This window comes from Anoplopoma fimbria, chromosome 17 (assembly GCF_027596085.1).
Source record: "Anoplopoma fimbria isolate UVic2021 breed Golden Eagle Sablefish chromosome 17, Afim_UVic_2022, whole genome shotgun sequence".
In the NCBI taxonomy this organism is placed as follows: domain Eukaryota; kingdom Metazoa; phylum Chordata; class Actinopteri; order Perciformes; family Anoplopomatidae; genus Anoplopoma; species Anoplopoma fimbria.
In genome coordinates, this window is record NC_072465.1 from 15,115,807 (window position 1) to 15,139,925 (window position 24,119).

Below are 24,119 nucleotides of genomic sequence, written 5' to 3' on the forward strand. Positions count from 1 at the left end.
CGGAGCCATCCTTGTTTTTGATCACCAGTGAGCAAATCCTGGTTCAGTCATTCACGCAGATCACATGCAGCTGTCTGTGATCCATGGTTTGCATTTGCCATATGTTGTGACAGACAGCTGTGGACGCTTTTTCTGTCTCATTACAATCTCTGTCCTCTCTAATTAAACGTGACTGAACGGCCCCGTGGCCTTGACGTACACCATAAATATCCTGTTCTCACATTTCCCTGTAAACACAATGTGATGTATAGTTAAGTATAGTATGTTCCCACTCTGCCCTCTTGTTAATATTAGCCTGCATTGAAAGGCTCCATCACCAAAGTAATTTGTAATGAAGGTTTAATATTTGTATCTCAGGTCTTTAAACTCAGAGTGAATGTTCATTTTTAAACGTTAAATCCCTCTAAACTGTGTCTCTTTCTTTCATATTTTCTTTCTTTCTTTCTAACTGTCAAGTTGAAGGACATATAAATAATTGTGTTTTATTACTCTATTTCAGACTCTATTATTATTAACTTTGTTTTAAACATTTCATTAAGGTGTTTGAGAAAGTAGGTCACTTCTGAAGTTTCTTTTTCTGCCTGTTGCCTAAGGGTCCTTTAGTGCTTGCACATCCCAGCTGCATACATTAAACACTATACGCTGCACTTCAAACATCTTTCTTCTCTTGGTCTCTTTTTGCATTATGTATCTTTGACCTTGCTTTACTACTGATGATGAGCAGGTCTAAGAGTGCCTTGGCCTCTAGAGTACAGTACAGTTGGGCAGAAAAGAGGACCGGGAGATATTTAGTGGACTGACACTGTTGTAGGAGATATCAGGCTAGAGACATACTGTACAGACGGAAGGACACGCACACACCCACAGAGAGCTGTGGTCATCAGTGCCGGTCAGGCAGGAAGTTTTTTGTTCTTCCCTTCCACTCATACTGAATCATTTAAGAGGAAACTTAAATGAGGAAACTCTGTAGAAGGGTGTTTCCCCCTGAAAAATAGGTGGTTTTATGTTACACTTCGGCATTTGTGTGCAAGAGGAGTATTCTTAGATCTGATTTGCATGACGTTTTTCTAAAGAAACATTTTGGTAAATTTCCTTTTGCAAAAAGCAACAGGAAGATCTGGAAAGACTGAATTTTGAATCTCTGCATTCTGTTTTCTCATCACAGATTTGTATACAAAGCAGACGATATTGAATGGAGCACAGTGTGGGTGCAATCTGACGTTACGACTTACCATTTGCAATCATCCCCACATACACAGAAATATATTCCTATTCACACAGAGAGGGAGATGGCCGTCCCATGCTTTAACAGAGATGGAAAGTAACAGTGAGAGAAAAGGTGCAGAAAGAGATTCTGCACCTTCGGTCTATTTCTATGATTGCAAACTGGTGAATTTGTCGTCATGGCTACACTGAGTGGTGGGCTTGGGGCACTGGGACTGGTTAAGAGGATTTCAGTTTTGTTGCATTAGTAATTTTCACAGGTGCATACAGACAGGCGAAACGTGACTGACCAGAATGTCTCTGCTGCACTGATGAAATTGTCCAGAAAGCACCCAAAAAACCTTGCAGGCTGCTGCTGTACTGCAAATCAATACAACTTGTACCAATGGATGCAAGTTAAGCTCTAAAATGACTAATTAATCAAAGGACATGAGACATCAAGTTGAAGAAAGGGTTTGACATTCTTGGAACTATGCTTTCTTGCTGAGATATAAATGACAAGATTAATACCACTCTTATGTTTGTTAAATATGCAGCTGCCGGTTAGCTGAGCATTAAAACTGGAATCATCTTCTTTGTCGAGTCCTCCAAGAAACACCAATGTTTTTGAAAAGATAAAAAACAGACAGCGCCAGGCTAGCTGTTTCCACTGTTTCTGATCTTGGTGCTAATCTAAGCTAACCGTGTCCTGGTTTTAGCTTGGTATTTGCCATACATTACCATATTGCCCAAAATGTCCCTTTTTTGTCTTTGTTTAAGCTCAATGCAGCAAGGCTAGTCATCTTTCCCTGTATCAAGACGTATGATAAGCTAAGCTCCTCACTGTTATTTCATACTTAATGGATATACGAGAGCACTATTGATCCTTCCATCTAACTCTTGGCATAAAGTGAATAAGCTTATTTCCCAACATGTCAAACCATTCCTCTAGAACACGGTACAGTACTACCTATGTGATTACACCTGAGCATCAGCCTTATCAGTCTTGAAAGTCATCAAACGTCTCGCACTGAAACTGTAGCGTTAAGCTGATATGGTGTCATATAGGATAACGGGCAGGCCTCTCCTGTTTCAAGTGGTGTTCACTGTAAGCAGTAGGTAATTCTCTCCACTCAGTGCCGACACCCAATCATGTCACAGGAACCCATCAACATCTTCTCTTTATGGTAAACACTGAACAGGGGGCCGGAGACAGGAAATTCAGTGAACATTACTTAGCTGTCAGCAGACACCAGATCAGTAAAGGCATCGTATTGGCCTGTGTGTCGACTGTGTGACACATGCTCATATCAAGCTTCAGGTTGGAGATCCTACTGTATCATATGATGCGGCTTTGCACTCTGTAGCCATGGAGATACGGCGGGCAGGTGACAGCAGAGCTTGACGACAGGAAAAAGATATTGCTCGTCTTCAGAATGGTGTAATGATGTCTAATCTAATGTTACCGGACCTACTGGGCTTTCACTTAATCAATCATTTGCTTTCATTCATTCATCCTCAGAAAAACATTTCTCTCTGACAGAGGTTATGAACATCCTGGTCTGGTGTAATCTCCTGACCTCTGTTTGCATCCTGGTCATAATCTTCAACGCTCATTTGTGCCCACTGCCATCAGACTGTATAACAACAGCGGAGACCACAGTCTGTCATCATGCTGACCAGCCCCATCTATATCTAAATCTAATAATCTGCATTAAAGCTGTAGTGTCTTATGGCCACTGCTTCTCTTAAGGCCGCCTGTTTGTCCCCTGATGTTGATTACTTGCTCTAATGTAATTAAACCTAACTTGATAAGACTGATTGACATTAATTACGCCACCGTAACCTGGCAGCTTTCTATACTGATATTTATCCTGTTGTGTAATGACCACACCAACACGTCCGTAATAGAAGCTAAAAAAGAAAACAATGATTTTTTGTGTGCGTTTTCTGCCAAATGGTCCATTTTCACAGAGTTGGTGGTGATTCAGCATGATAAATTGTGTTCTCTTTTTTTTTTTTTTTCACTCGCCTGCCAACACTGCTGCCAGTTTCAGAGTGAGCAAAGACCATAGCAACAAGAGACAGCTGGAGCTCCAGCCTGCACAAAATAAGTATCAAGAACAAAGACAGATTTTGAGTACTTGTCATTTTCAGCTGGGTGTGATGTGTCTTTGCTGAGTGGAGATGTGATTGTGCTGTGAGCCATAAGTCTTTCCGGTGTGCTGCATTTCATGCACACAAAGACGGCCACTGTATATCACAATTGTAGATCTCAGTATCACAGATGCCAGACTTATTCCATTAGTAGGGCTTAGCTGTGCGGGCTGTGTGTTTTTTTCTGCAGTCTTGAGGAGACTTTCCCCGGCCTAATGTTCCCACAGCATGTTTAAACAGACAGACCGGTACATGCTGTGAGGAAGACTTCAGACTCAGCAGAGAGTCCAGAGGGGGACGGCTCACAGGTTCACTAACGGTTCATTGCAATTCAAGTATACTATATTCAATATGCCTTATGAAAGGATTCTTACAAAATACTACAAATTCATATAAACCAAGTCCCCAATGCTGCAAATACATTTTCAAACATATTTAGAAATAGTCCAAAAACAAAACCAACAAACAAAATAAATGTATTAATTGCTTTCAAAACATATAATGCAGTGTTTGGCAATTAATATGATTTTAGGATGATTTCGAGAGCCACTGTATTTGAACAGAACATGGTGCTGAAATGATGTCCAATAAAGTTATGAGATGAATAATACAGTTAAATTATACAATTAATTCATATTTGACCGTAACAGATTTTTGTCAACAGAACTGCTATCATTCAAACGTACATCCAGAGAACCACTTTTTTCCCTAAATAACTATTAACATAAGCTGCAGTAGCTGTGTTAGCCTCCACTTACTGATATCCCTTCAATTCCTATCCCCTCACTTTCAATATCTATTCAAGGCTTTTGAGGCAAACTTAAACACGTCATACTGAATACTCATTCCATTGTAATAATATACAGGGAAGTGGTAATAACTTGAAACATTTTGTATTTAATTATAAGATAGATACTCAATCCATTTTACTAACATATTGCAGATTACATATAACAGTATTACTGTAGATTTGCATATATGGAATGACATTTCCGTTGCAGAAGGGATCAAACGCCCTCATTACAATACTACATAATTAATTTTCATCACATGGACGGTGGCAACAACAATTTTTAGTTTGAAATCAATAGTCTTACATCACGATGGTGATGTGGATCTATAAGCCTCTTTTGCTCTACCACTAGAGAAGCTCCTGTCTGGTATTTCATCACTTAATAATCTTGGATCAGTCTTTCATTTCACACTCAAACAGATTTATATTCCTAACGAAATGACTCAGATCTACTAAGGAAGAGATCTGCAGCAGACCAGTAAAGCATAGTTTTGCTTTTGAATTCTCAAAAATATTGTATAAAACAAACTTACAGATACAGGACGGAATCTTGGCACGTATTCTTTGATGTACACCTGATAATGCAGCTGTTCCAGATGTTTCAGAGTCAAGGTTTTTGTTCCAGGTGAAAAAGGCCCGTGCCGATAGCACAGATGTTTTGTCAGGGGGAACTGACTCTCAGCGTGAGCACTGCTTTGTACATCAGCAACAGGGGAGCAATCTCTTATATCACTATCTCACTCTGTCACTTTTTTATTATGACTTCATTTTTCATGGTGTTCCTTTTCTCATCCACTCATATTTTATATTTATAAAATGTATATTTGTCATTCATGACAAAATAAAAAATAAACACATCCATGTCCTTAGTGGACACCAGCCAGCCCCAATGATGAGCTCAAGTGCAGTGGTGGATAGGTTACAAGCCAAACAATATTTTGTATTTTATAAGCTTATCAGGTGTTTTTCTTTAGGTAAAAAAATAAATAAATGAAGAGTAACTGGTAACTACAGCTTTCAGTGTTTCCATTTGAAATTAAGTGGAATATAAGTATAAAGTAAATACTGTGTTTGAGTTAACCACTGTAAAAGTTACGTTATTTATGTATCTAGTTAAGGAACCTTTTATTGAATTATCTGTATTCCCTAAAAAGCAATAATTAAAATAATTATTTGCTAATGACAAAGAAGACACACATCAGTGCACACACACACACAATGCTTTGTGCCTGTGTGCATCATCATTTTAACACCACCTTCACACTTTGAAAGGACACATCCTGTGTATAGCCGTAAGCTCAGTCATCCATCTCCCTGTCTCCTCTACAGCACACGGAACAGTTTAGGCACATGCTCCCTGCTATAGGCTTAAAGGTGGCACAGAAGAGCTTGGCAGGCAAGGTGATATGAGGTAGATGAGGCGTAGGGCACATCTGTGTGGGACACAGGGGGCCTAGTCAATTTGGGAGATGCTATATCTGGTTTAGAAACAGATGGAAAAGTGGGTCCGGGGGGGCACTTATATAATATCTCCACCAGATTGTGATGTAAAGTAATAACTATAAAAAGGCAAGCTATCATTGCTCCTATTTGTTTATTGTTCCTCCTTATTGTTGTGTAGTTTTCATATTTTTTTCACATCAATTTGATCCTTTTAAGGCTTTCTCATTTTGGGCAAAGCATCTGTAAACTGTGTGTTACTATAAATTACTAAATGATACAATGCTTATAATAACCCAAACCATAATAAAATTTAAATTTTACAGTATTTAAGAAAAAGAGGGGTCAGTGAATGACAGCTGACCTCTCAGAGTTTATGTCCCTCTGCTCGCTCCCTAAAAGCCTGCAGGTCGTTACTCCTGCCTTTCTCTTGAGTCAATTCTGTTCAGTTTCTTATTCCATCATTTGGGTGTGTAATTTCTAAATTTCTAGACCTTTATTTTTACCATTGTGCCTAACCAGGGGCATGTTTGGCTTTTAAATCCTTTTGACAAGGTCAGGATAGTGTTCATGCAAATTACATACATTTTGGCAAGGATGTGAGGTGGGGTTTTTTTCAAGGTCTACCTCAGCTGCTCTAATAACTCTATAATAAACTGTGAAGCCAAAATACAGACCCCTTTAGACCCTAGAGGAAAAAAATGTCTCCATTGAAACTTATTAAAAACACAATGTTTGATCCCAGTGCCACAACAGAATTATATCATGCATTTTATTATATCAGGCTTTCAAACTACAGCCCTGGCTTGAAGATTATAATTTTTACTATTACCATTACCATTTTTTCTCATGTTTATCCTATGTGGCTCATACATGCTTTTCCTGGTTTCCTTAGCAGCCTTAATACTATGTAAGGGTAAACAAAGGGGGCCAACTGTATGCTAAGGAGTTAATTGTCTTAGTTTAGAGGGCAGCAGGTGAGAGTTGTTTTATTGAACCGCGTTCCCTGTGTGGAACTTTCCAAGAAGGTGATGGTATAACCCTGGGGAGGAAGTGTTTACAGCTGCAAACCGTTTCTCTACTTTGTTTACTGGCAGCATAATTCCATCTATCTTTTCCATTGAAGTATTAGCTAAAAACAAAACACCCTGACACTGTATCTCACAGAGGGAACTAGAGCAGAAACCACAACAGACACTGTAAGAGGAAGGTCAGCTTTCTGTGCACAGAGCCAGAAAACATTTATTGGCAAATCACAGAAATGGTAACACAATAAGAGGATTAGAGATGCCACCTTGCACTCAACATGCCCACAGAAGATAAAGTCAGTCAGTCACTGAGTGTAACAATGCCTCCATTGATTCAGCTCATTCTTTCATTACACGCCTCCAGTATGTGACTGCAACTTTAACTTCATCCAGAAAAACACTGGGCACTAATAATATCAGCAGATCACTCACTGGAGAGTTATTTTGAGATATTTATTTTGAGTTATTTTTAAAGCGAGGGTGTGATCCTAACAGCACTGGAGTTGATGCAGTAAACATTTTTTAAAGTAAGCCAATGACTGAGACTAGTGCTCTACTGTTTTAGTGCTTAAGGCACATGTTTAGAGCTTTACAGCGTCACTGTTGAGGTCAAAGACAGAAACTTTGTATTTAGCCATTTTTTTATCCAAAAACTGGAATTTGGCAAGTCTAGAAATTTGTCCAGTTTGAAATATCTAAACATCTCGATGGACTGCTTTGTCTCTCCAGAGGATGCATCCTACTGACTATAGTGACCTTCTAACTGATAGGTTAACATTAGTGTCTTTGAGTGAAATGTCTCTACTTTGCCATGACATTTCAACACAGTCTCACGGCAATTTGTGAAATAGTCATGAAATAAAATCTACTGGTTTTGTGTTCAGGGACACAAATAGCGTTGTTTTCGTGACAACTTAGGTTGAGGCAAAAGAAACTCTTTGTTAAGTTAAGGAAGAACATCATGGTTGGGCTTAGGTTTAGGCAACATATCCACGAACGATTAGGTTTAGGCAACAAAACCAACAACAAGGTGTCGAACACAGGTCTCCTGGTTGACAGTCTTGGTTGTTAGACCGATCCACCTGCCCTTAGTAGTGTTTTGGGAAATTATCAAGTCACTTGCTCCGATTGTTGCTTAATCACATGGATGCATTTAATTAGTGTATCCACCATGAATAATGCTCCTATTGACTCTCCCTTGGCTTTATTTTCGTTCCGAGCAACACAAAACAAACAGACAATTTGTTTCCCTGGACATGAATCAAAAGATTAAATTTCATTCCTATTTCACAAACTTCCATGATACTGGGCTGGACATTTGGTATCCCTACAGAAAATCATGAAATGAGCTCAGCCTGACAACACACCAGGGAACTGTTGAACTCCTAATCCTCTGGGACACTCTGAGGATTCTCCTGTTGCGTCTCCTTCCCCCGTCCATCCTTTCCTTGATCGAGCATGACGCAAAACTAACCTTATGGGGAGAAAGCAGTGTCAAAACTAGGCTACCTCTCCAGCTCTGCAAACCATCATGGACCTGTGAGCACCCACTCACGCACACCTTTTCCAGGACAGGGTAGCCTGCACTCCAGGAGGATATTAAATATTCAGTCTCTTGCCTCCAGGCCTGTGGGGAAGGGAGACTTGGGGCTAATTACTGAGCTGGGAGTAAAAATAAGTGTGTGCATATTATTATGCATGTGGGTTGGTTTGTTATTCATGAGTGTTTGTCAGAGTTGTGTTGAAGCAGCAGAAGTCTTGGTCAGATTCATCTTCTGTTTACGCATCAGGAATGGGGACGGGTTGTCCTAACAGCCTCAGCACTTGTCATTAAGAAGAATGAGGTAATACAAAACTTACCATATCCCTCTTAAACATTGCATCTGCATCCATATATATCCCTGCTGCACAGTGAAATATATCAACCCAAATGCAGTTTAGCTTACATACACTTTTCTCTTTCTGCTCAACTCTATCTTGCAGCTACAATAAGATATCCATTTTCAATTTCTTAATTTGTAAAACAGTGTCATTGCACACTCACATCACATTGAGCCACCAAGGAAACTCAGGTTTCTGCAGCAAAGCTCAGACTGGTTGCCACATTCTCTCTGTGTCACAGATTTTTTCACGGTGCTGAGTGTCCTCAGCAGACACTTCTCTCTCACCTTGTCTGAAGTGTATCTCTGTGGTGAGATCACATCCTTCTAATCTCCACTCTGGGTGACCCCGGTTTGGTGTACTCCCAGTGTGGGACGGGAAAAGGTGAGTAAGAGAAGGAGTTTGAAGGGAGGTTGAGCTGGTTATGCTTGGGTTGTTCTGAAAACACACGACACACCTAGGTTCAGTTTCAAACGCAGTCTTTTGTATTCAGCGTGATTCATTAGCGACGCTCAGGCCTGGTCAGTGCATCAACATAGTGGTTTCCACTGGATGGTCCATTTAAGATCTAAGGCTCAGTAGCCAATGCCTCTTTGTCTTTAGAAATGTTGCCGCTAAATCAATGATACAGTTCCCTTTTCCAACCACTCCAGACTTTGCGGTTTCTGGCAATCTGAGCTCTACATCCTCAAATGTTTTTATGGTAATGTTAGTAACAAGACATCTACCTCTAATGGGCTGTATTTGAGAGTTTTCATCCATCACTTTGGTCTCAAGGGATCCAGACTGGAAGGAAGGCTATTTCATGGAATGCTCTGATAGATTTTACATTTTTTGTTGGCCCTTTAATTTAATTTGTTCTCACAGCTGAACTATTTGGCTGCTGAAGTTGAAATGCCTTTCTCTTGCCCTCTCTTACCTCGACCACAGCAGGGGCTTCTCTGCTTTTAGTCCTTCTCTCCTCAAAGGCCAAGATAGGTGTGCAAGCAGTCACCTGTCAAGATTAATTAAAGTTTATGGCCGCTGATTGGTGCCAGGGAATAATCCTGTTCACCACTGGCCTGGGACACAGCCTTGACAGTGACCTTGTGATGGATTTTACACCGACTCTGGGACAGGAATAATAAAGGTGTGGCACACCTTCACACCCACAACTGTGCTGCGATCTTAATCGCCAGCACTATGACGAGACCCTATTGTACTCAGCAGATTATATCTTTAGTATGTGGCTCAAAGTTTCAAAGGTCTACTGTAGTCTGTCTGGCAGGCTCACCCATGCAAGGTGTGCTCTGTAAAACAAGTTGTACAATGTGGTCCACTTGTAGCTTTGGGCATTGAAGGATTGAAGCACACTGTATAGAAATGGAGAGACAGCGAAGAGTGGCAGAGGTTTTAAAAATGTATCAATTCAATCTCAAACTCTCTCTCCTCTCCCTCTTTCACTGTCTCTCTCAGTAATGCATGTCAAGACTTGAAGAGAAAGAAAAAAAAACATCTGCCCCAGAGATCGCATTAGCTCTGACCCCATTTCTTTTGAAATGCTGACATGACATTTCATGAATACTTCGGAGGAAGAAGCTAGAAAGTTAAATAGGCCGTGAACAAATATCAGTAAATGCCATCGCTAGTTGGGATATTTTAGTCGTTTCTGCAATTCAATTTTGTGTCTCAAATGGAATTGCACCACTTTGACACATTGAAATGGAGTTTCTCATGGGACTGACCTTCTTCCTAGGACATTGTTAAAGCACTATTCCACTTTGATGGAGGGTTTTAACTTTAAGCATGTAGTTCAAGGGCAACTGCTAACTTTAGCTCCACTGGTCTCCGTCACACCAGGGCCTTTAATATACCTTTTAACATTGCAAATTGCAAAGAGGCAGGTTATGAGAAGAAACCTCGCAAAAAAACAACAACAGATGGCTTCAGAGATATTGCATGTTCAGTGCGGTCTTTTAATCTTTGTCTTTAGATTTTCTTTTAGCTTTCGTTTCAGGCTCGAACACCATCAGTGCAGCGATGTACTGATGATGAAGCATTTGCTGCTTGTTTAACAACGATTAAAAGGACTGAACAGACAATTTGTCTGAAGCCATCCATATTTTGTTAATATGCACATACTGATTAGTTATTTGCATTTATCACCTAACCAACACACATTCAAACTTTATGAAGTAAGCTGTTTTTCAAAGTGACCCTCAAGAGAACTTTATAAACTACAGATTACTGAACAGGACTATGTGTCTACAGCCATGCTGGCAGTGAGGTTGTACATAGACACAGCGGTGTTTTGAGCCAAATGCTAACATGCTTTAAGTAATAATGCTAACAGGCTATTGTTTAGCGGGTAACCATTACCATGTTGACTGTCTTCATTTAGCCTGTTAGCATGCTAACATTTACTGAACAGCAATAAACACAAAGAAAAGCAGATGGGGATGGGATAAAGTGTACACATTTTTTTTTGGTCAGCTTTTGGTTTTGCAATAAAAGTATTGCACAAATAAAAATTTACCTGATGATGGCACTAAATGAAAAGCCAGGGAATCACCAAAGGCAGCAGGATTCATCATTAAATATATGCACAAAATGTCATGATAATCCATGCAATATTTTTTGTGATATTTCAGTCTAGATCAACAGGCATTGCTATCCTTAGAAAGAAAATGCTTATAAAGCACTACAGTACATTCCTCAGACATTATTATGTATTCATCACTGTTTTTCACTATTTTCTTTTGTGTTTTGTGTTCCAGATCCTGGCAATTATCTCCATCCTCTTCATTGTGTTGTCTACCATTGCCTTGTCTCTGAACACCCTACCAGAGCTGCAGGACACAGATGAGTTTGGTCAATCCACAGACAACCCGCAACTGGCCCATGTCGAAGCTGTGTGTATCGCCTGGTTTACCATGGAGTACCTGCTCCGCTTCCTCTCCTCCCCCAGCAAGTGGAAGTTCTTTAAGGGTCCACTGAATATCATCGACCTGTTGGCCATCTTGCCCTACTACGTCACTATCTTCTTGACAGAATCCAACAAGAGTGTTTTGCAATTTCAGAACGTCCGCCGTGTGGTTCAGATTTTCCGGATCATGCGGATCTTGCGTATTTTGAAGCTGGCTCGTCACTCCACAGGTCTTCAGTCTCTGGGTTTCACTCTCAGGAGGAGTTACAATGAGCTGGGCCTGCTTATCCTTTTCTTGGCCATGGGCATCATGATATTCTCCAGTCTGGTGTTCTTTGCCGAAAAGGATGAAGAGGACACCAAGTTCAAAAGCATCCCAGCTTCTTTCTGGTGGGCTACCATTACTATGACAACAGTAGGATATGGAGACATCTACCCAAAAACTTTACTGGGAAAGATAGTTGGAGGATTGTGCTGCATTGCCGGAGTACTGGTGATAGCCCTGCCTATCCCCATTATTGTGAATAACTTCTCTGAGTTCTACAAAGAGCAAAAGAGACAAGAGAAAGCCATCAAAAGAAGAGAGGCTCTGGAGAGGGCTAAGAGAAACGGCAGCATTGTTTCTATGAACATGAAAGATACATTTGGCCGCAATGTAGAGCTCATGGATATAACGGTGGAAAATAGTGATGAAAAGAAGGAAACGATGCATGATAATCATGTGTCTCCTAGTGTGCAGAAAGGGACACCCAAACTCAAGTCACAGATGAGCCCCAGCATCCCCACCAAGACCCTTGAATCAAGCTACCAAGAGCAGGCCAAGCCCTCTTGCAGCCCTCATCATCTTAGCGCACAGAAACTGGAGGAGATGTACAATAACATGGCCAAGACCCAGTCACATCCCGGCCTCAACAGCAAGGAAAAAAGGCCACCATCCAAAGCAGTTAGGCAGAGAGCAGAAATAGAAATGGGAAGCATCGCCGCTGAAGCCATCACAAGCAAAGCAGAAACAGTGGCAGACATGAGGAGCATGTCAAGCATTGACAGCTTCATCAGCTGCACCACTGACTTCCCTGAGAGCTATCGCTTTTCCCACAGCCCCGTCAGCAGCATGCCAGGGAAGGTCAGCACTCACCCCAGCCTAGAGCCAACTTTGGAGAATGAGCATGAGGGATCCCAGGGCACCAATACACCCCAGACGGGACGAGGCTCCAAGCTCGGCCCGTATGCTGACAGTCCCAGGGCTCTGCGCTTAAACAAACCGCTCAAAAGCCACTCACTCAAGGTCAACTTCAGAGCTGGGGAGGATTCATGGACAGGGGCCCTCTCAGACAGCTCGTCAGTCCAGAGCCCTGAGGTGTCCGTCTATACAACTGCCAGAAGTAGGACACCCAGCAAGAGCCCGGAGAATGTATTGCGCAGCAGCTTCTTCACATTCCACGATGCATCCATCAATAAATTCATCGACGCGGACACAGATGAGGAGGAGCACCTGCATGATGGTTTGGGCATCAATCCATCCAAAAGACTCCTGGAAAGAGCCAGCCCCAAGTTTGGTCGTCACTCTAGCTTCCAGCAAAGGGACAATCACATGGAGGGCCTGCAGAGGAGGCTGGGGAACAGCACACTGCCGGTAGAAGGGCAGGAGAACCATGTGACTCAGGAACTACAACCACTTCAGGGAGAGAAGAGTCACTCTTACACTTAAAGTTACAATAAAGGAGAGGCCATGATGGAAACATACAGGAGAGGAGGAAGCAAAAAGGGAAATATAAGAAGCACAGTGAACTCAGCAAAACCGAAACATTTGAAGGATAACATTACGAAATGCTTCTGCCATGGAAATAGCTGTGGACAATGGGAAAGATTTTTGTGTTTCACTCTCAAACTTTTTCAAGGACTCCTTAATTAATTAACCACAAGACTCTGATCTTAGAGATTAAAAAAAAAAGGCAAGGACAACCCGTCTGATAGTTTTTACTATTTATACATTTATTTTAGTCCAGATCTACCATTTAATAATTACAGCATAGTTGTAAGAGTATAGGATATCATTTTTATAAGTAACATCCTGAATAAAGCAACTATAGCGAAAGCTGTCCAATTTGTAGCATACCACAGAACGCATTGAAACATGGCACTAAAAGATGAGAAACTCATTCAACTGTAGTTCGGAGAACTTTGTTGTTCTGTGAAGGGGGATCTCACATGTTTCTTTAAGTTATTAATTAAACTGTGTATAATTATGGCATTACAAAAGTAACAGTGTGTTGGAAAAATGTATAGTTTGCTTCCTTTAACTTCCTTCCTCAAAACTGGCCTTAGTTTATGTTGTGGATTGTTTGTGTTTGTTTGGGGGAGAAAGACAGTCACAGACAGACACACAGACAGCACACACACATATATATATATACATATACACACACACACACACACACACACATACAGACAGGATATTTATTGTTATGTAACGTTCTTGATCGCTTAAGTGTGAACTTCAGATGAAGTATTCCAGTTTTTTTACTGCACCGAACACATTTAGACACATTTAGACACTGTGAGGCTGCATCCAACGATTTCCTTCAACGACTTCCCCCATTCTGCCTGACTGCTTTAACATGATAATTATTTTTATTATGAAGACAGAAAAAAACCCTCTTTATTCTTGTTTGTATTGGTGTAAACAGTTTGAATCTGGAGAAATCCAAAAGTCTTATGTGTTATTGCAAAACTGTTTCAAAGGTGACATCATTCCTGTTGTAGCTGATAATCTGAACTTCACCTAAAATAAGTAAACAAAATTTAAAAAAAAAATAAAAAAAATAAAAAAAATAACTACAAAAGTAGAATATTACAGATAGCAGACATTTATTGGACAAAGACAATATTGAAAATAATCTATATTTTTAAAGTATTTTCTAAAAATAATGGACTTTTAGACAAATATATTGTGCTAATCTCGTAGTTTTGCATTTCAATATGTGCACTGCATTATTTTCATGGAGCTGCATTTGTTAGACAATATACTGTAGTAGATGACTTTGTATTGTTTGCCACTGTCTCCGTGTAAATGTCGGACCCTTTATTCTTTGTGAAATGTGAAGAACCAAAGAATTGTTTTCATACAGATGATGGTAAATTTTACGGTTTTCTCTCAAAAATGTAAGAAATTTAAACATTCCTTTTTTTAATCTGACAAAGTTCAGGGAGCCATACTTGCTCATTCGGAACAAACATGTATGCAGATGAGAGGACTGCCCTCTGAAAAGGAAAGCTGTTGACAGGGTATGAAAAGAGAGTATAGACGGAAAGTGAAGAGGGAACACAGCACTTTTACATCAATCCAAAAAGCTAATTTGATTATTTACACACTGTGGATCTTGGCAAGATGTTTGCTTCCAGAGATCCAAATCATTACGCTCATACGAGTTCACATGACATCTCTTACAAACATAAAGAAACTTTGCAGCTACGTACAGCTCAGGCAAACAAACACCATGGAGTTATTTCATATGTCTGTAGGCCGCTTCAGTTCAACCAAATATGCTGCATCCTGCTTTTCTGTATGTACCTGACCTGGGTGCTGATCATCTGGTGCTCTCATGCTCTTTATTACATTACTCATGGAAGCATGGTTTTATAGCATTATTAACTTTACAACAAAACATGCAACTGGCTACAAAGCATCTATTATAAGTAGCGGAACTTTACGCTTAAAGAAGTAGAAGTATTTACGCTGTATGGTTGTTTGCAATCAATTAGACATAATGTGAGATAGATAATTCCGTGCCTTTGCTTTTAACATACGTCTGACCCACACACTGAATCTGTTGCTGTCTAATGGAGCACAAATGACAATTAAACAAACTGTACAGCAAATAACTACACGGAGAACTGGGTCATAATGCTGTCAGACTGCGCTAATAGACCCCCACACCCCTCCCTCTACCGTCTTTCCAGTACACTTAAATGCACCCAACATTTACACGAAAAAGGCCCCATCCACAAAAACAAACAAGTGCAGACTTTGTCAGCAGAGTGAACAACCACTGTTTCCATGGTGATGGTTGAGATAACTGGACGGCTCGCATTTGAAGCAAGCAAGTAGACTAATTTGTAGAGACAGACTCAAAGACAGCCTCAAAGACTAAAATAACGATTGCAAATATACACAGTGTTTGCATTCTGTTTATTGATTCGCTCATTCATTCATGCATCTCTTTTTCCCTCCTCACCTGTGACTTCAGTCTGATGGAGCCTCAATTATTAAAATTATGGAAACAGAAAACTGGATTGTGGGCCTTCAAATCAGCCACACCATCCCTTTATTATTCCAAAAATGTCAGCAAACTACAAAAAATTAGACAGAGCACGACCACAGGAACATATGCCTGAACATATGCCTGAAACTAAGGTGCTGTTGCTATGATTTGTTGGATCTCTTCTGCAACCTGCACCCCGAGGAGGAGAGGGGGTGAGGGTGAAATGTGAATGGAATAGGAACAAGCAATGTTTGACGGAGAGAGCTGTGCAGCCTGATTACAACTGACATCCCCAATGATTGCTGTTGCACTCTACTCCTTCACCTCATGTTCAACTTCAGCCCAAACCTTTAACACGGACAAGATGAGCATTCAAAACATTGTCTGTGGGCTCTCTCTCTTTAAAAGCATTCCCTCAGACAGGACAATCGCCTTGACGCTCTGTCAATGAGAAAGTTATGCAGCCAGATAATGCACACTCATGCACCAGGGTGTGTTTTTTTTCCATTACAAGCCCCAGCCACGTACTTGAGTCTTTTGTGCAGAATGAAAGAGCAGAAGTGGCAGATGGGTTGAGACATCCTTTTGAGGATGTGTGTTCATTTCTGTGATTCTATAAATATCATCCTGGGCATGCGAAGGATGCCTGGGCCAGAAGGAAAGGCTCAGTTATAGCAATGTCATGGAGGAACAAACTTTGTAACAGAAGACTCTGGTAAAAAGTGGGGCTAAGGAAGCTTACGGAAAAATATACAAACAGTCACTGGTGTGTGGGATTGGTTACAGCCAAGCCCTTAACGCTGCATGATAATGGGATAAAAATGTCAAACTGACAAATGATCGTATGACTTTCACCACTGAAGGCATGAGAAAAACAAGAATGACTAGATGGATAAAAGGGAGGGTGTCTTAGACAATGAAGATTAATTAACATTCATCACACAACAGTCAGACATGCAGTAAATACTGAAAAAAAACTTCCAAAAAGCCATAGTCTATTTAAATGGTTGCAACTCTTTCCTTTGTTGGATAAATGTTAACAATGTCAAGATTGCTTTTTTAAATCTATTTTCTTTTTTTCAGAACTGCACTTTATTGATTTATCTGTATTAAAAACTCTGCTTTCTAGTAACCTTGCAAATAAAATGTAAAGATACTTAGGTTCAAACACACTTTTCAAAAAGCACATGGTATAATGTCAATAAGTATCAATGTCATCTTCTTTAAGCACAATAAGCCACACTAGAGGTTTAAGCCAAATACAGACACAATTACATTTTCAGAATCTTCCCCCTTATTAGGGAATTAATCACCTCTGTTAATCTCACACAGGTCTGTATGCGTCCCTTACTGTGTGTGGGGAAATGGTTGTTTTGTAAAGTTTCATACTTTGTACCGGTTGACTTTGTAGAATATTATCTTTGTGGTTTCCTGTTGTTCAATGCATGTAGCGCTATTAAACTTTGACACTAAGAACTTGTAAATATCATGGAAGAAGCTATAGAAAAATGTCTTTGATCGGCAACCTTGAAGCAATTTTCTCCTTTTACTGACTGATGCTTAATAAAAGAAAAGTAATCCATTGTTGTTGCCTCACTTTATCACTGTAATGTGTTTCTATAAAAAAGTTCCTCAGTACACAAGAGGAATGTCATGAATGAGAGCGAGTAGGGATATTGTGCAATGACTGAGCATGTGATTTGTGAATGGAAATCTTGTACAACAGCACCCTCCAGTGATATGTTACAGGCTGCAGCTGAAAAGTATTTTTATTATCAATTTCTCCATCAATTATTTAGGAAAATGTAAAAAAAATACTCAAAAAAAAATACTGAAACATGTCCATCACCCTTTCCCACAGCCCAAAGGGCCATTTTATAATGTCTTATTTTGACCAATCAACTATCCAAACCCCCAAAATAGCCTATTAAATTTCCAGTTACATAAACTCATAGAAGCAGAATGACATTTAGTAAGCTAGAGCCAGCAACATTTTGCATCTTTGCTTGATAGTAGACTTAAACTCATTTTAAATTTCCTACTATTGCGATGCAATATAACATTTGTGACAGTGTACAATATACTGTTTCTATCATGGGTTTGACCTCTAACGAAAGGTGGAAAGAGTACTAGAATATTGTACACAAAAAAAAGTACTGTTCAGTTAAAGAAACTTTACTCAAGTAAAAGTACTTCTGTAAAAATGTACTTCGGTAAAAGCGAAAAGTAGTTCAATTAAAATTTACTTCAAGTAAATATATGAGTTATATACTGTGGTTAAATTATGGTGTAGGCTACAAAGTTGATTGCATTAAATGTCCATTTTTACACAATTGGAACATCATCAACAAGCCTTCCTGTGTCCAAACCCGCTGCAGTCTGTGCATACATCTGATAATAAATCATAAGTACACAACCGCTTTCCTCTGTGTAGAGCCTCACAGAATTAACCAGAAGAAAGACAAAACTCAGAAATAAATTATCCACATAAACGCTTGAAACTTATTTTAGAACCAAAGTAGATCAAAACATCCCCAAAGCAGACAACGTGGACATTAATATAATCCACAGAGAAAGCCACTAACACACATATTACTGCAAAGGAGATAGTGTAATTACGCGTAATTACATTGCCTGGTAACGTCGTTGTCGCGACGTAGTCCAGCAGTATCATTGTTGTACTCACCTGTCAGAATGGCAGCCTGCAAATCTTGGTTCACCGCAAAGTCCTGCACAGTCTGCTCCTGGTCCAACTTCTCAATTCGTTCATTTTTAAAGCATAATTGAACCAGTCCAGTCGCCCTCTGTCTCCCATTATAACCAGGTTCCACTGCACTCCTCTAATTCAAAACGTTTTGAGCACATCCTGGATCAACAGTCTCAAACAGCGGAGAGTCCTCAAATTGTGATGGATAGTTGGCCTACTAAAGTATAATTGCCAATCTTTATAAATAGAAAGTAGGCTACAAGTACAGATTTTTCTTTGTTACAGTAACAAGAGTAAATCTTATTAGAGGGGGGGCAGTTATCTTTATTGGGTTCTTGTCATGTAAAAGTTTGTAACTGGCTGCTACAATATTATTGAAATTATCTTCCAAAGCAGGCTACAGATTCCCATTAGTTATGTAACATTACTTCATGATATATCATGACCAAAGTTTCGAGGAGGATAACATTACAGTCAATGTCAGTCACAAATTTAGGCTTTTAACCATACACAAACAGTCTTAACTTCCACGAGGAACAATTCTCTGCAGCTCAAACTTAAACAAAGCCACAGTCTGGCTCACGAGTGCATTAAAATGTTTTAATACGCTCAAACTTCATGTCTATAATGTAACCTGAGAAGAACAGTACTTATATAATGTGAGTTTGTGAAGCATTCTACACATTAGGGATTTGTGCACACGTGCTAGGCAGTTTATCACCTTAACATTTTACTCAGAGTGGGATAATCCGCCTCACATCATGGATCAGGAATAACTTTCCATTATAGGTGAAAGGAATGTCTACGTAAGCGGTGACCAGTCATGGATAAAATACTAGAAATATGCTTGTGCAAAAGTAGTTTACTGTTGGCAATTGTTGCTGGGGTGAAGATTTTACATTAATGTCAAACACAGCAAAGGTTAAGTTATGAGTTCACTTTTTACATAACACAACATTATTTGTGATCTTTTCCACTCAAAAACATGTTTAGGTGACACAACTGAAAAAGTTAACCCTATTGTCAGCTGACTTCCCAAAAGCCTGTAGATTCCTTACCCGAATCAAAATATAATTATAAGACACTGATATTCCTTCATAAAAATGACGATATTGTTTTAACAGACTGAGTAAAAATATTTACATTTTTTGTTGAAATTTCACTAGACTAACAATTTTTTTTTTTTTATGATGAATTGTTACAGATAGAAAAGAAGGACAGCCTTTATTTAAATTTGACTGACACTTAAGGGGGGGGGGAAGAAAAAGCTATGACAGTGACAATAGTGTAGCTATTCAGTTACATCCACATGAAAAGAGTCCTTTGTTTATTTGTTTATCACCATTATGATTAGCGATTATATTGCATGCTAAACACAAAATACCACTCAGATAATAATTAGAGGCTGGTTTTGTCTAACTCTGTGTCCTCTACGCACCGTCTCAGCAGACTCAGCAAAACATCGAGACAGAAACAACTAGAGGTACTGCATACTTTTAACTTCACTGCTCCAGGCGATGGTTATTCATTTTTTTTAAATTATTTTTATAAAACATTTACGCTACTAGCATGCTAATGTGTGCAAGATAAAGTTCCGAATTATTGTAATCATTCCTCCTCTCCATACTAGCTGTTAAGTGATCCCTTGCTGTGAGAAAAATACATTCTGGTTCAGGTTAGATAACTCAAGTGTGCGTTTCCCAAAGTTGAAGTATTCTATTAGAAGACTGTCTTTAAAAATGTACATATATCCTTCGATAGATCGATAAAAAAAAAAGGCCTTAAGTTAACATGACAGTGTTTATTATGACGGTGTTTATTGTCACTTGGGTTCCTTTATGAAACTTAAGCTTCAGAGGTGTTGGTTGGTTGGTTGGGAAGAAGGCCCCTGCTTGTTTTAAATGTGTTTGTGCCAATTTATTTATCAGAACTGAGTTCCCAATGACAATGCTAACAATAGGGTCCAGATACTTTCAATAAAATCCCATTCTGAATGTTAGTTATGCTATTATTTATTTATGCTGGTGTGTATATATATATATATATATATATATATATATATATATATATATATATATATGTATATATATATATATGTATACATTACCCTCAGTTTAATTATATAAAATACGGTGTTATGCTGCTTTAGCCCTGGACCTGAGCGTTATCCTAATCCCTGCCTCAATCATACTCAGCCACTGTTTTTGAGCATTTCATGAATGTGCACGGGTTAGTCAGACAGCTCCTCGGTCATCAGACAAAAAGCCCTTTCTATTGGTGGCCACCATCCGTCGGCGTCCTAATCCAGCACTCACAAGTTATATAAAATGACCGTCCAACCCCGCGTCACAGAGAGAATCAACTCCTCCGACGCTTGGCGCTCTGCTTGTTTGGCTCTTTAACAGGCCTGCACTGGAGCGTCATGATTTTCATAGTGGACCTGCTGCTGATGCTCATTGACCTGACCTACTCCATCCTCAATGCCATCATCCAGACTTTCCTCCGGCCGAGGCTGAAGAGCATTGACGGAGAGCTCTGTCTGATAACGGGGTCCGGGGGCGCGCTGGGTCGCCTGTTCGCTCTGGAGTTCGCCAAAGAGGGGGCGCGCCTGGTGCTGTGGGACTGCAACACGGCCGCCAACGAGCAGACCGCCAAGCAGGCGCGGGAGCTGGGAGCTCAGGTGCACACGTACACGGTGGACTTGGCCAAGCGTCTGAGCATCTATGAAGCGGCGGAGCGGGTGAGAGCAGAGGTCGGGGAAGTCTCCATACTGGTCAACAACGCAGGCGTGGTGGCCGGACGGAGGCTGCTGGACTGTCCGGACGAGCTCTTGGAGAGGACTCTGCTGGTGAACTGCCACGCGCTGTTTTGGGTGAGACTTTGACGCACAGTTGGAACCGTAAAACTCCACGTTTTTGCTAGTCACAGTAAGCATCATCTTCCAGCCTCACATGAATGACATAACATCTATTCACTCTAGTCCTCCTCCTCCCCCCCCTCCCCCAGCTGGCCCCGGGTCTGTGTTTGTGCACTGAGGTGTGATGGGATCAGAGAGCAGCCTGTGACGCTGCAGAGCTGCAGTCGTGTCCCTGTGACAGTTCAATGTGTGCAGGTTAACAGGGGGGTAACTAGTAGGTGGCGGTAACATTAAACACTCAGACCCCCAGAATCAAAAGGAGCCCACCAGTTAAGACAGCATGTGACTCCGCCCTTGATCCTCTTTAAGCCCCGCTTTCGTGCTCATACAATAAAACTGTTAAGCTCATTAGAACCAAGTATCACGATATCAGCGACGGACCTCCAGTCAGTGGGTGCTCATTTATGTGAAAAGCACTTCCAATGCAGCAGCTGATCCGGCAAAGGAGAACATCTCGCGGAGTAAATGGGCAACAATGAGATGCCATTTCTCTGCGCATTGATTAGTGTTTTCTACGTGGGGGTCCCTCAGCTGCCTACTGGGTAATCTAGCCTTTCCTATGAGGTCACGTGTTCATGATGTTGTGGATTAGTTTCACAATTGACGATGTGCACCTTTCAAACACACTCAGTGTAAACCTAATATTATTGACATCGATCAATGTTTTAACATTTAATAGATGACCGGACCTGTGTTTCAGATATCCCCAATTCAATTCTTCCTGTAGTCAACAACAAAACATTTCATATATTCACAATGATATTCTTCTGATCTTGTCATTCTTCCCGGGAAAATGTACATATCTTTTACAATTCATGTGTATTGGGCTTTCAGTTTCAGATATCCATAATTTCATTTTTGATATCTAGTATGACATTCTGGATATCTGCAATAAAAATTGATACTAGGAAAAAGTCCTATTTCAATTATCTCCAATCCAAGTGTTACTCTGTTCATTTCAGATATCCCAAATAAAATAAAATAAACATTCCAGATATCCATAATGTAGTTTTGAATTTCCAAAATACATTGAGTATTAAAAATGCCATTTCAGATATTTACAATCAGCGCATTTAGACTGGAAACAATGCAATTACAGATATCAGAACAATGAATTGTGGATATTTGTTCTATATATCTAAAAAGATAATATGCCAAAATTGCTCACTTCAGTTATGACTAACAATTTGACTGTTGATATCTGAAATGGGAGTTTTTCTTTGTAACAATTATGTTGCAGATGTCCAGAATATTCATTCCTGATATCATAAAGGCAATTGTCGATGGCTGCAATTAGGAAAACACATGAATAGCAAAATTTATGTAATTCTTCCAAAGAATAATTACACCAATGAATTGCAGATGAAGTAGCCGTTTTTTCCAGATATGCTGGAATATGTCTATATATTTGGCCTTGAATGCTTGTTGAGGTTCTTTTGTAATGTTTACAGGGTTGCCACACCTTCTTAAACATCAAATTAGAGGACCTTTAAAAGACTTTCCTGGCCGAATTCCCTTAAATTCAAGGAACAAACAGCATAGTTTTAGACACAGATCGAGCTTAATAACTGTTAGAACACTGAGAATTTGTATAGTAAGAACTAGCAGGCTTTACAGAAGCTCATAAAAACATGTAAAAAACATTTCAATGTATTTTCTCCCTCAAATTATATAAATTCAAGCCACTTCTATAAATTATTTTCCCCACCAACTTTCAGGGACTTGATTTTTTCCCCGCTCAAACTCACAAACTTTTAATGATTTCAAGGACCTGTGGAACCATGTTTCTGGCAACTTTTGTGTACTTTATTATATTTATGTTATAATAAAATAAACTTCATTAATCAACAGATGACAAAGGCCTTCCTGCCTCAGATGAAAGCAAACAACCACGGTCATATTGTAACCATTGCCAGTGCTCTTGGATTATTCAGCACTGCCTGTGTAGAGGTAAGACATGTGATTAATGACTTCCTCAACCACATACTGAACAGACAAATCCTAAAACAATCCATTATAGAGATCAGAAATGCTGCTATTTACTCTTTCAGGATTACTGTGCCAGTAAATTCGGAGCCGTCGGTTTCCACGAGTCACTGACGCATGAGTTGCTTGCAGAGGACATGGACGGCATCAAAACCACTTTAGTCTGCCCTTATATTGTAGACACAGGGATGTTTGCAGGTTGTGAAATCAGGTAAGAAGCCACCATTCATCATTTCAACGATTATGGTTATTATAACTGGATAAAATAGGTTCTAGAGTCTCCACTTTTTGCTTGAAACCTACCAGGAAGGAGCTTCGGGGTCTAATTCCACCTCTGGAGCCTCTCTACACCGTACAGCAGTCAATGAAAGCCATTTTAGCCGAACAGAAAATGATCTGCATTCCTCGCATTATGTACATCCCCTTCCTGACACGAGCGTGAGTATACTATAGAGTGAATGCTATGGCAATTTTGGATGAGATAAAAATATTCAGAGAAATATTTTTGGACCAAAACAAATAAATCAATGTGGGACTTGTTTTTTCTTTTATTCTCTTCTGTAGATTACTTCCTTGGGAGGCAAATGCGGCAACATATCGCTTCATGGGAGGAGACAAATGCATGCTACCTTTCATCAAGAATGTTGAACTGAAGATGTCCAATGGCCATATCAAACCCTAACACCTCTCCGTCAGTCTGTTGTATAACTTTATGGACCAATGCAGACACCAAAGGCTCACACTGTATTTCCTTAATAAATGAATTTGTTATCTAAAAGGTTGAGCCCAATATGGTTGGTTATAAAGACCCATAACTGGATCTGAAGGGCAGCCAGGGTT

At 39.9% G+C, this 24,119-nt stretch overlaps 2 protein-coding genes across 2 annotated transcripts in view; both read left to right on the top strand.

The window, feature by feature from the left end:
* Positions 1-13,115, top strand: part of LOC129106268 (potassium voltage-gated channel subfamily B member 1-like) — a 30,896-nt gene extending 17,781 nt beyond the window's left edge. Inside the window, exon 2 of the mRNA XM_054617650.1 lies at positions 11,259-13,115. Coding sequence (XP_054473625.1) covers positions 11,259-13,115 — 1,857 coding nt within the window. The remainder of the gene's footprint in view (positions 1-11,258) is intronic.
* Positions 13,116-20,798: 7,683 nt separating this feature from the next.
* Positions 20,799-23,965, top strand: LOC129105274 (retinol dehydrogenase 10-like). Its single transcript, XM_054616207.1, has 5 exons — positions 20,799-21,248; positions 23,145-23,243; positions 23,345-23,490; positions 23,586-23,717; positions 23,844-23,965. The coding sequence occupies exons 1-5, from the start codon at positions 20,799-20,801 to the stop codon at positions 23,959-23,961; spliced, it is 945 nt and encodes a 314-aa protein (XP_054472182.1). The 3' UTR covers positions 23,962-23,965.
* The last annotated feature ends 154 nt before the right edge of the window (positions 23,966-24,119 follow it).